Consider the following 13,869-nt stretch of genomic DNA (forward strand, 5'->3'; position numbering starts at 1 on the left):
GAGCATGGTGGGCACAGCATGCCTCTGGTTTGTACACCTGAGGAATGCTGGGATAGCGAGGGTTTGCAAACATTGATTGCGGCGCTGCAGGATAACGCACTGGACCGCAAGGCCACTGTGAACCACACCAGACGCCCCTCGGACACCCCACACAGAGTCGCCATGAGTTGGAACCGACTCCGCAGCACTTGACAACAAAAATACTACAGTACATTTTTTATTTTTTTAAAGTTTTTACTGTGGATTGAGGGAAGTTTTTTTAATGTTTTATTGTGAATTATGTGATAGTTTACATGGGAGAACATTAGTTTTACATTCATCCTATCATATTTCATTTCATTGCCATGGTTACAATCTCCTCCATGCATCATCAACCAACTAAAGGGTATACCCTGCAAGCCTGCCCCACCCCACCCCCCAGGTCGTCAGCACACAGCTCCTCTCCCTCTCTGTGTCTAAAGTCCCCAGCTGCTCCATCTCGATTAAGTGTTAGTTTACAGGGCACATCATCCGTTTTACATTCAACAAATCATACCCCTTGTTCCATTACAGTGATTACAATCCCCTCCATGTACCATCAGATAACAGTGTTTCTCTGTATTCACTACAGTAGTTTTCAAAGGAAAAAAAAAGTGGAAGCATCAACTTTCGCAGTACAGCCTCATGCGGTGTGGTCCACAATAGCTGTGGGAGAGAGTGCCGTTGATGTCCGGGGACCACAAGGACAGATAAGGAATGGTGTCTGCCTCACGGCACCTGCAGGCACACTCCAGTGGGGTGGCATTAAGAGGAAGGAGTAATTTCTAACAGAAAGGATTTGATTCAGTTCCATGAAGTTTCCTTGATGGCAAGGGGCCGTGGGCTTGTGGGGGAAACTGCAGAGAACAGCTGTGCTTGTCGATGCCATAAACTCCAAGGACCCAGAGCCCTAAGAGAACCAGGTGGGGTTAGTAACGTGCTGCTGCTGTGATTAATCTCGTTAGGCCTGGAGCAGAGGCGAAAGCAAATCACTTTACTTGAATCATCGTTTTAGACTAGAAAGACCACCTAACAGGATACAGAACGCCTTGCAATAATATTAAATACCATTAACTTGGTTCTGACTCAAAGTAACCTTCTATAGGGTTTCCTAGGAGTATCTGGTAGGTTTGAACCTCCGACCTGGTGGTTAGCAGTTCAGTGCTTACCCTAGGGCACCTCACCAGGACTCCATGTGTATTTCGTTGTGTTTTAGGTAAAAGTTTACACACCACATTAGGTCCCCCCTTTCATAACTTTTATACAAACGGGTTACGGTTCTTACAAGATGTCAGTGTTTGCGTTTCTTTCTGTTTGTTCGGTTTCCATTGATCTAGCTTCCCTGCTCCTCTCCGCCTTCTCGTCTGCATTTCTGGGTAAATGTTGGCCACGTGGTCTCATGTGGCTCGTAGTCTAAGCGAGCACATCTCTCACAGGTGATAACTGTTTATTTTATAAGCCAGTCTATGATTGGGCTGAAAGGCAACCAACAGAAACAGCTTTAAATCCAAGTTCAAAGGTTATCACAAGGCGAAGCTCTCCAACTTTCCTATAGTCTCTGTCAGGTTACTAAGCCTGGCCATTTTTGGGACAGAATTCCTTACATTTTAATGCAAGTCATGGCCTTTCCCATCACATCATCTGCATACAAAAGTTGGATACTGAAAAAGGAAGAGTGGAGTATTGAATATGTGCTGTAGACTGCCAAAAGAACAAACAAATTAGTCTTAGAAGAGACACATGGAACTGTTCCTTAGAAGCCAGGCTGGGGAGACTTAGATTGGTTTATTCTGGACATGTCACCAGGACAGACCCATTGTTCTCCAGGGACAGAAGGTCTGGTGACCTAGAGCACCCGCAGAAGAGAGGCATCCCCTCCACGAGATGGGGTGATACGGTGGCTCCAGCCATGGACGCAGACATGCCATCGGTCATGAAGATGGTGGGTGTAGGACTGGGCAACGTTTAGAGCTCTGGTAGCGTCGTGGTTACGAATCAGGCTGCGAATCGTGAGGTCAGCAGTTTGAAACTACCAGTCGTTCCGTGGGAGAAAGATGAGGCTTTCTGCTCTCGTAAAGATTTACAGCCTTGGAAACCCTGTACAGGGTCACTATGAGTCAGAACCGACTCCACGGCTCAGAACCACCATAGATAAGGTCTCCATGAGTCGGAGCAAACAGGGTAGCAACTCATAACAGTTATGAGGGGGCTTTAAAAAGGTCACGAGAATATAGAACAGAAAGACAATGGCATCTGCTTGTGTTGTTTTGAGTCAGTTTGATCAGAGTTTGTTGTTGTCATCAAGCCAGTTCTGACTCAGAGAGACCCCGTGTAGGATTCCCCAGGCTGCAGATCTCTATGGGAGCAGAAAGCCTCATCTTTCTCCCAAGAGAGCAGAGACAGGGAGACTTTTTCTGTAAAGAGCCAGAGAGTTAAGTATTTCTTGGCTCTTGTAACAAGAAAGCAGCCATAAGCAAGATGCAAATGAATGAATGGCTGCGTGCCAATACAAATCTATTTATAAAAAACAGGCAGTAGTTTACCCATCCCTGAGTTAGTCCAACAGCAAAGGTAGACTCAAAGCAATGGAATGGAATCTTGGGGAATTATTCAGGGAAATAATGACAGAAAACTACTGTCTTGAGTGCGTCAGATTCCTCATTAGCTTTTCATGTTTGCTTTCTCATTTATAAGTTTGTGCCCAGATTGCATTCAGTAAAACACAATTCCTCAAACGGGCGTTGTCATGTCTTGGGACAGAGCTTGTTGAAAGTGTCATGTCTGCATTTTGTCCCTTTGCCAATATGTACAGACGTGTAATTGCATGTTCAGCAGAGCTCACGTGTATGGCGCTCTTGTTTTGTACCAGATATTGGAAATGGGGTTCTCTCTGTCATGTATAACTGAAATTTTTCTTTAAAATGTTTTCAGTATTTTTCTTTTTCCCCTAAAATGAACCCGGAGCCTGCTATGGAAATATAAAGTGCATCTCTTTCCTGTATCCCTGTTCCCCAGAAGCCAGCTCCTTCAGGTCTGCTATGCCTCTGAATGAACAAAGTGGCCTCTACCCACGACCCCTGTAATCAGCCATGACAGAAGTTCTGGGGGTCATGCAGTCCCTTGGCTGCCCCACTAAGGAGTTTTTGTTCTTACATTTCCTTTCATGAGTCTGAGGATGTTTGACGCCTTCCTGCTTCATTCACTTGTTGCTACTGAGTGCCATCGAGTCCATCTGGACCCACAGTGACCCCATGATAGAGGAGAACTGCCCCATAGGATTTTCTTGGCTGTTGCCTTTCTGGAAGGAGCCCTGGCAGCTTCATGGTTAAGCTGTCAGCTGCTAATCAAACGGTCAGCAGGAGAAAGACGTGGTTACCTGACAGTCTTGGGGACCCAAGGGGGCAATCTTACTCTGTCCTCTGGGGTCACTGTGGGTCAGAGGGCACTCAGTAGTTGTGGGTATTGGTTGATATCGTCACAGGAACTGATTGTCACATCTTTTCCATGGATTTGCCATTGGGATCAAACTGCTGGCTTTTTTATTTAGCAGTTGAGCACTTAACCATTACACCACCAGAGCTCCTTTCATTCTAATAAAGAGTCTTAAGTAATTAAGAAAACTCTGCTACTCTCTTTGCTATGCTCTCTACTACCCTCTGGTGGTGGTGGTGGTTATGTGCCGTGGAGTTGGTTCTGACTCATAGTGACCCTGTACAGGGTTTCCGAGGCTGTAAATCCTTATGGGAGCAGAAAGCCTCATCTTTCTCCCACGGAACAGCTGGTAGTTTTGAACTGCTGACCTTGCGGTTCGCAGCCCGATTTGTAAACACTACGCCACCAGAGTGGTTATGAGTTGGACAGGAGAAAGATGAGGCTTTCTGCTCCCATAAAGATTTACAGCCTTGGAAACCCTGTAGAGGGTCGCTATGAGTCAGAACCGACTCCACGGCACATAACCACCACCACTACTCTGTTTGTAGGAAACATTCTAACTGTCTGACATAGTTTTTGTGATAAGAGTGTTTGTTTTGGCAAGAGAGTGTAGGCCAAGATCTAGTCAGTCTGTGATCAGGTCACCCCTGGGGAACGTGGGGTTTATAGGGCTGGGGAGAAGAGAGACAAGCAAGGGTGCTATCATTTTATCTCATGCACATTTTTAGATTTTGTCTTCTCATACTAGTTGTGTATTACTTTGCAAACGTCTTATTACATTTCAAAAAAGGATTTCACTACCTTGCCTTTCCCAGGCTCTAGAAAGAGAAGGTCAAATTTACATAGAAGGAGGGATAAATGATCAGAAATGAAAGAAGATATTTGTACATGTAGACAAAGCACATGTTCAAAAGTGTTTGAATCTTGGGTTATTTTAGGCTCATTCTAAGTATAAATACATAACCCCGTTAGAAGACCTCTAGGAGTGCCAAGTACTCACAAAATAGGTCAGTCTGAAACACAGCTGAACAGAAAGGTTAAAAGCACAAAATTAAATGGAAGAGGCATTTTCATCACTAGGATAAAAATTGAAGAACCACGCCCCCTGGTGGATAGATTGATCAGTGCATGACATCTCGCCTGGGGACAGAGTGACCATATGCTATGGACAGCATGTTCTCTGGTGTGTTTGGGAGACAGCAAAAGTTAAAAACTGACACCTGGAGCTTTCAAATCTTAACTAGACCAGGGAGGGATAAGGAGTTATCACAGAGAGGGAGAGGAAAGGATAAACAAAAGCTGAAGGTTGTACCTGCCTAAGAGTTTGTACATGCGTGCATATGTGTGTGGTTTGCAGAAAGTGGTGCAGGCTGAAACACCAAATACGTGGGAGAACCGAGAAAGTTAACACGTTCAAAAATCCATCCCCCTACAAAATCATAAACTACACAAAGAAATGAAGGGCAGCCCATGCAAATGAACACAGTGAGGATGCAAAAGCACACCTATGGCAGACCAAATGATGATAGGAATGGAAAACACACTACAGCAGCATTAGACATCTCAAAGCCCAAAAACCTATTAGGAAGGAAGAAAGTAATGCATGAGTAAAGTCAAGATAAAAGAACAGAGATGAAAAATAAACCAAACAGATATTACAGCTGAAAGGGATAATGACCGAGCTCGGGTACAGAATGAAACAGAGCTACTCAGCATGAGCCAAAATCTGCAAAGTAGAGGATTGTTGTTGTTAAGTGCTGTCGAGTTGGTTCTAACTCATAGTGACCCTGTATAGGGTTTCAGAGGAGTGGCTGGTGAGCTTGAACCACCGGTCTTATAGTTTAAACTGACCTTGAGGTCCAGCACATTATCCTGCAGTGCCACACTGGGACTCCCAGAGTAGAGGATAGGGTAGAAATTACAGAGACTATGAATGGAGGCTCTGGAAGGTTGAGTGCTGTACAGTGGGATTATGGGACAACATCAAGAGACCTCATATGTGAATCATGGGGATTCCAGATGGAGATAAGCAAATGAAAGGGACAGAATATTTGAAGAAATAATGACAGAAAAATTTCCAAATCTGATGAAAGATGTGAATCTACAAATACAAGAAGCTCGAAGAACTACAAACAGGATAAAACCCATAAAGGTCTACACCGAGATACAACATAATCAGACTCTCAAAAAGTCAAGATAAAGAGAGAATCCTGAAAGTGAGAGAGAAGCAGTCATTTACAAAGTATCTCCAATAAGAAAAGTGCTGATTTCTCCTTAGAAACATTGGAGGCCAGAAGGCAATAGAATGGCTCACTTCAAATGCAGCAAGAAGAGGTGTCAACCAAGAATACTATACACATTGAATCATCCTTCAAGAATGAACTTGACCTACACCTGTGGATGCAGTAGTTCAAAAGAGGGAACAAATCTTTACAGTGAGGATCATTCCCACCTATCGATACACAGAGTAGACAGGGACAGGCAACTTGGACATTGGCTACCCAAAATGGGAGGCTACAAAGGCAAGAAGTGACTGGCTTACAAGTTTCAAGAGGGAGCTTAGATCCAGAGGGCGTGGAGGAAGGTAGAATCTCCACTGAGTAGTGTCCAATCTGTCTAGGTGGGGCTGATGAAAGGAGATGGGGATAGGACTCCTGTGGAACAATAGTGAATAATTACTATCAGGACTGATTATGAGGGTTGGAAATGTAAAGGTAGACATTTTGTAGCAAGGAAGGGAGTGATTGACTTTGCAGTCCAGGAGTGGAGATCCCTGGGACCATCAAGGGAGAAAAGCGGAGAGCGGGACCCTACCCAGAGAAGCAGTGACACCAGAGATGGACGCAGAGACGATGACGTGGAGAGATGGATTGGCTGGGAACTTTAGACCCAGAGAGGGAGAAGGACTGTGTGCTGATGATCAGGGTGAAAGCTTGCAGCCTTTGGTTGGTGATGATGCATGGAGGGGATTGTAACCATGGCAATGAAACGATGATAGGATGACTGTAAAGCTATGTTCTCCCATGTGAACTATCATATAATTCACAGTAAAACAAAACAAAAAAAATGGAGGTGAAGCTGAAACGTTAAAAAACAAAAATGAAATTAAAGTTAACATTTGAATTGCAGATTACTATGTGAACATAAGGAGCTCTGGTTGTGCAGTGGTTAAGCACTTGGATGATAACTGGAAAGTTAACAGTTCAAGCCCACCAGCTGCTCCACAGGAGAAAGATGTGGCAGTCAGTTTCTATTAAAAAGACCAGCTTGAAAATCCCGTGGGGCAGTTCTACTCTGTCACATAGGGTTGTTAAGAGTCGGAGTTGATAGCATACAACACCATGTCAGCATGTGCTCATAAATTATATTCAGTAATACACCCTTACCTTAGCGTAGGATCCATACATTTATACAGTAATACAATGATACACCCGTACCTTAACGTAGGATCCATACATTTATACAGTAATACAATGATACACCCGTACCTTAGCGTAGGATCCATACATTTATACAGTAATACAATGATACACCCGTACCTTAGCATAGGATCCACACATTTAGACAGTAATACAATGATACACGTACCTTAGGGTAGGATCCACACATTTATACAGCAATACAATGATACACCCGTACCTTAGCGTAGGATCCACACATTTATACAGTAATACAATGATACACCCGTACCCTAGGGTAGGATCCACACATTTATACAGTAATACAATGATACACCTGTACCCTAGCGTAGGACCCACACATTTATACAGTAATACAATGATACACCCGTACCCTAGGGTAGGATCCACACATTTATACAGTAATACAATGATATACCCGTACCTTAGGGTAGGATCCACACATTTATACAGTAATACAGTGATACACCCGTACCTTAGGGTAGGATCCATACATTTATTAGCTCCGGTGCATCAGAATTGTATTGGTTGCCTTTTTGAATAAGAATTCACTTCCCAGGACTAAATGCACCATGGCAACCTTCTCACTTAGACTCTTTATTTTTTAAACATATTTTTAATTTTTTTTCTGGAAAATGATTGGCTGTCAAGAACTATTTTAATGAAACCACGTGATGAACACTTACGGGGAGTCAGGGCTTAAATGCGCACACAGCCCCCTGCAAAGTGACAGACTTCCTAACCCATATGCTCACTTGTTCTGAGTTTCCATCCGCCTTCCCCATAGGGGGCAATATGCATCAGTGGTGAAAAAGCTTCTGTTCTGCCTCCAGGACGTGGAGGCTGGATAGACGTCAGCTCACAACAACTACCCTTACTGACTGCCTCCACATATGGCCTTTAGCCACACAGTCCAGACCTCTGACCCCCAAGTCACCCCAAGTTACTTCCTTCCACAACCACATAAGTAAAACAGGGCTGCCTTGTAGAAAATCCTGAGGACCAACACTGTGGCTTGAGCTTTTGATTTGGAGCCTCTACAGTTTCCCCCAAACCTTGATGTGGCCTCCTGCCCCACTCCTAGTGCAGCTGGTAAGCACAGGCATTTCAGCCAGGCTGCCTGGGGTAGATTATACCCTGCCGTATACTTCTTGAAAAATCGTGCCTCTCTTCCCACGTGGGTAAAACAGATATTCAGTAAAGTCCACGTTGTTCCTATTCATGCCAGCTAGGATAAAGCCCCGCAAGGTCGGCGGTTCAAACTTACCAGCCGCTCCTCAGAAACCTTATACAGAGTCACTATGATTCAGAACCTCTTCAACAGCACTTAAGGACAACAGTGTATTAATTGGAGTCCTGGTATGGCTCTGTAGAGTAACCACTGGACTGCTGAACACAAGGTCGGAAGTTCAAACCCACCAGCCACTCCTTGGAAGCCCTTTACAGGGTTGCTGTGAGTCGGAACCAACTGGATGGTACTTAACAACAACATTACTGACTAAATTTTATTAATTATTCAAATAGAACAATGGATACTGCATGGTTTAAAATCAGAAAAGGGTTGTAACCTGTCACCATATTTAGTTAATCTGTATGCCCAGCAAATAACCCGAGGAGATGGACTATATGAAGAAGAACATGGCATCAGGATTGGAGGAGGTAGATGCATTTGAATTGTGGTGTTGGCAAAGAACATTGGAAGTACCAGGGACTGCCAGGAGCACAAGCAAACCTGTGTTGGAAGAAATACAGCCTGAATGCTCCAGAGAAGCCAGGATGGGGTGACTTGTTTGTCTCTCGTGCTTGGGACGTGTTATCAGGAGGGCCCAGTTCTTGGAGAAGGACATCTTGCTTGGTGAAGTGGAGGGTCAGGGAAGAGAAAGACCCTTTAATGTGATGGACTGCCACAGTGGTCTCGAACACGGCAGTGATGGTGGGGAGGCTGCAGGACCGGGCAGTGTTTTGTCCTGTTGTGTAGAAGACCCATTATGAGTTGGAGCTAACTCAGTGGCACCTAACAACATGTTCTTATCATTCATTACATAGTATACATATGAATGATATATTTAAAATACTCAATGAGTAATGATGTTGTGCCTTGCTTACTATGTTAACGTTGTCGTCGTGTGCTGTACAGGTGACTGTGACTCACGGCAACCCCAGGTAACAGAGGAGAACTGTACCCATGTGGTTTTCTTGACTGTCACCTTTATGGATGCAGCGCTGGGGGCACCAGGTTGGTGGTTGGTACCCAGCTTGCTGCCCGCTGCCATAAAAACTGTTGCTGTTTTTGTGAAGTGCCTTCAAGTCCATTCTGACTTATCGCGACCCTGTCTAGGGTTTCTGAGGCGCGATTGGTGGGTTTGAGTCACCTACCCTATAGTTAACAGTCCAATGCTTATCCCACAGCACCATAAAAACGGCCGTTTAGAACATCCATTGGGGCAGTTCTGCTCTGCCGTGTGCAGTCACTGTGGGTTGGAACTCACTTAATGCTCACAACCATCTTTAAGAAGCAGATCCCCAGGTCTCTGTGCCTTAGAATTGGTGGGTGGGTTTTGAACTGCCAACTTAGCAGCTAAGTGCTTAGCTGTTTGCATTACTAGGGCTCCTTATTATATGATAGTTGTTGAGTGTCATCGAGTTGGTTCTGACTTACAGAGACCCTGTATGTTTTTCTGAGGAGTGTAAGGGCTGTAAGGCTTTCTGAGGAGTGTAAGGGCTGTAAGGCTTTCTGAGGAGTGGCTAGTTCGTTTGAACTGCTGACATTGCGGCTAACACCAGGACGCATACTACATGAGTTATTACTGTTAAGTGCTGTCGAGTCGGTTCCAACACATAGCAACCCTGCATAGGGTTTCCAAGGAGCAGCTGGTGGATTTGAACTGCTGACCTTGTGGTTCCCAGTCCAGTGCTGATCCTACAGCGCTACATCAGAAGTCTACTACATGAGTACTGTTGTTGTCAGGTGCCATTGAGTCGGAACCGACTCATAGCGACCCCATGCACAGCAGAACGAAACAATGTCCGATCCTGGGCCAACCTCACTACCGCTGCCACACTTGAGTCCATCAATGATGCCACCTGGCTGATCCATCTCGTTGGGGGTCTTCGTCTTTTTCTCTGCCCCTCTACCTTACCTAGCATGACATCCTTCTCCAGCAACTGTTCCCTCCTGACAATATGTCCAAAGTATGAGAGACAATGCTTAGCCATCCTGGCCTCTAAGGAGCACTCTGGCTGCACTTCTTCTAAAACAGATCTATTGGTTCTTTTGGCAGTCCATGGCACTTTTAGTATTCTCCTCCAACACCACAACCCAAAGGCATCAATTCTTCTACGATCTTCCTTATTCACTGTCCAGCTTTTGCATCCATATGAGGTTATTGGAAACACCATGGCCTGGGTCAGGCGCACCTTAGTCCTCAAGCTGACATCTCTGCTCTTCACAGGAGTACTACTGCTATAATATGATTCCTACCACCAACCCTCCAAGAAAGCAAGAACCAGAGTCCTGTTCTGACAAGAAATAAAAAAGGGGCTCAACTTCTGAGCTGGGTGGGGTGCAGTCAGAGGCAGAGGGATTCTGGGAAGAAGGAGACACATAAAGCTTCAGAGGTTGGCCCGTCTGATAACGGGACCTGAGGTTTCAAAAACCAGCTGTGCGCGTGCCCGGGTAATGCTCTGCTTTGTGACCCCACAGCCCTGAACGAAGAGGTCAGCCATTTTGAAAAGCGGAAGATCTTCATCTTGCTGTCCACAGTGATGACCTGGGCACGCTCCAAGCCCCTGGACCCTGTAAGTTGTGCCTTGTTCACCCTAATACCTTGAAATCTTGATGTGGAAAGAATGTTATATAGCAACTGTTGTATTCTTACACTCCCATCATAAGCACTCAACAGAGTTCACTGAGTCTTGTGTAGTGCCGTCGAGTCGGTTCTGACGCATAGCAACCCTGTACAGGGTTTCTGAGGAGCGACTGATGAGTTTGAACTGCTGACCTTGCGGTCGAGCGTTTATCCTCCTGGCCACACCAGGACTAGCAAGTGCCATCTAGTCTCTGGGGTTCTGTTATTTTATAGACCACCAAGAAAGGGACAATGGCTGCTACTAAACTTTAACAATGCTTTCTTATTACTGTGTTGTTGTTGTTGTTAAGTAGCCACCTTGTATAGGTTATAGGATAGTTGTTAAGTGTCAGCGAGTTGGTATAGAGTTTCTGAGGCTGTAAATCATTGATGGAGCAGATGGTGGGCTCGAACCTCTGACCTTGTGTTTCACAAGCCAGTGCTTATCATACAGAACCACCACACTCCCTTCTTACTACTTTGATTTTTTATTTTATCTGTACTGAAAGCACTCTCAGAATTTTTCAAACCTATATTTTTATAATATGCATTCTTGTGCATACATTAAAAGGGGACTCGAAGAAAATGCGTAGGCTATGGTGTCCCCCGAATCTTTTCATAAGCAGAGTCCAGCTTCTCTGACTTGTATCTACGTTCTTTTTCTGCACAATACCTCCATCTACAGCCCCTGTCCGTCAAGACATTGGTTTGTAGGTGATTTCCTATGAAGCTCATGGTTGAGATTTTTAAGAAAATAAGACTGTATATTCCAATGTTGCTAATTTCCTTTACTAACATCGAATTGACCTTCATATTTACTGCCTGATTCCCATGCCTCTGAGCATGGGCAATACCTTATCCCACCACACCCTAAGCATTTGTGATATTTGCAAAGCTTTCCGCCTTATTCATATCTAATCCTTAGTCCTATGGAAATAATTTCCATACAGACTAACCATTTGCATAAAGTCACCCGTGTGTCAGAATAGAACTGTGTTTCCTATGGTTCTCCGTTTTAAAAAAAATAATTTATTTTGTTTTTGCTGTTGGGAAAATACACAGCAGAACATGCACCAGTTCAACCGTTTGGACATGTGTGGTGCTGCAGATAATGTGCTGGGCCCCAAGGTCGGTGGTTCAAACCCACCAGTCGCTCCTTGGAAACCCTATACAGGGTCACTATGAGTTGGAGTGGACTCAATGGCACTTAACGACAACAACAACTATTTAGCGACATTGCTTACTTTCTTGGAGTTGTGCCACCTTCCTCCCCCACTTTTCTGAGTACCTTCTCCCCTCACTTACATCACCTACTGCCCCCAAGTTTCCCAATGGAACTTTTGAGTTGCTCTTGTCAATTTGACCCATCGGGATGGCCCTAAAAGAGCACAGTGTGCAAGGCAGACACTTCATACTAGTTACGCCAAACTATCGTTTTGTTTTAAGGAGACCTCAGGAGATATTTTTAGCTTGAGGTTTAAAGATGATCTCTGGGCAGTAGTTTCAGGGGCCCCTTTAGCCTCCGTGCCTCCAGAAAACCTGGAGGCCATGAGCATTTAAAATTCTCTTCACATTTTCCACCTTTGGGTGGGATTCTTCTACAGCATCGTCAAGCACCATCCAATTCTTACGGCTAAGGGGACAGTTCCCCAAACACATTCCATCTCCTCTTCCCACTCCTGACTCTCCTTCCTCTGTTGTTCCCGGGGAATAGACCCAACTGTTGGGCCTTGGATGGCTACTTGCAAGCTTTTAAGACCCCAGACGCTACAGAAGAAGCTAGGAGGAAGACCGAAAGCATTAAGCACATTATTATACCAATTAAACAGGGTGTCCCATGAAACCATGACCCTAAAGCTCCCAACCAAGGAACCAAACCCTGTGAGGTATTTGGTTGCACACACAGCCTCAGTATTGCCATTGTTGTAAATAAATCTATCCAACAATTTTTGCCAAGGGAACTCTTACAGGTGTGTGACTTCTTGACAGGAATAACTTGAATTAGCTGTACAATCCTACCTTCAATGACATGAATTAGCTGTACAGTCCTACCTTCAATGACATGAATTAGCTGTACAATCCTGCCTTCAATGACATGAATTAGCTGTACAATCCCGCCTTCAATGACATGAATTAGCTGTACAATCCCGCCTTCAATGACATGAATTAGCTGTACAATCCCACCTTCAATGACATGAATTCGCTGTACAGTCCTTCCTTCAATGCAGTTTTGCCGTGGTTGTAAACCGAGCCCCACGTCCCCTTCCTGTAACCACTAAGCAACTGTGATCTCTTTACATCTGCCTGTTCTTGTCCTTTCCTATGATGACGTCATTTAATTTTGATCCTTTTTGTGATTGGCTTGTGTCACTCAACATGAAGTCTTCAAGCTCCATTCATAATGTAGCATGTTTCAAGATTACAGTTCTCTTCATGGCTGCATTATCTGGAATGCCTCCTTACTTAAGTGCTAAATCACAGTGTGATCTTTTAAAAGGCATCTTAAATAGCAAATCACTGAAGACACACAGCATCCCCAATGAGCACAATTCAATCTGAAGCGATGACAAGATGCGCAGTTGTGTTCAGGGTCACTCACACGGCAACAATGACAACTGTAATCATCATAAAGACACTGATGATGGTGCCAGACAGGAGCCGAGCTCTCGGCCTGCCTCAGGTGTGAGGTCAACAAGCCTCTGAGACAGCCTTTCTTGGTTAGGTGAAAACCATCAGCTTTATTGAAATCTCGAGAGAACAAAGAGACAGGGGATCTCTGACACTAACTGTCTCTCTGAGGGGAGTTAGCTGTGTTTTTATAGGACTTCCTGAAGACTCTCAGTGATGAACGAGGACAGATCATCATTTATCAGGGCTTAGGGAACCCGTCACAATGCAAAGAAGTGGGCACAAATCACAATGTTGAGAGGGTACATGTTACGGTTTCTTGTATGCTGTTTCTCCAACCTCTGGGGGCCGGCCCATTGATTCTCTGAGCCCCGGTGGGTTGTGGTTTTAATAGCTGGGACTGGCGCCAGGGTGCTCCAACCTGTCCCTGTTCTGCTCTCTGTCAAGGAACTCACCTTACACAAAGAGACGTCTTACAAATGTGGGACTAGGATCGTAGCTTCCCACCAGGTTCCTGCTTTGTG

General features: G+C 44.8%; 1 protein-coding gene across 1 annotated transcript in view; it reads left to right on the plus strand.

Moving 5' to 3' along the window:
- Positions 1-13,869, plus strand: part of AK7 (adenylate kinase 7) — an 86,882-nt gene that overhangs the window by 9,655 nt on the left and 63,358 nt on the right. The window contains exon 4 of the mRNA XM_006839511.1: positions 10,573-10,667. Coding sequence (XP_006839574.1) covers positions 10,573-10,667 — 95 coding nt within the window. The remainder of the gene's footprint in view (positions 1-10,572; positions 10,668-13,869) is intronic.

This window comes from Chrysochloris asiatica, unplaced genomic scaffold (genome assembly GCF_000296735.1).
Source record: "Chrysochloris asiatica unplaced genomic scaffold, ChrAsi1.0 scaffold00025, whole genome shotgun sequence".
NCBI classification, from domain to species: Eukaryota; Metazoa; Chordata; class Mammalia; order Afrosoricida; family Chrysochloridae; genus Chrysochloris; species Chrysochloris asiatica.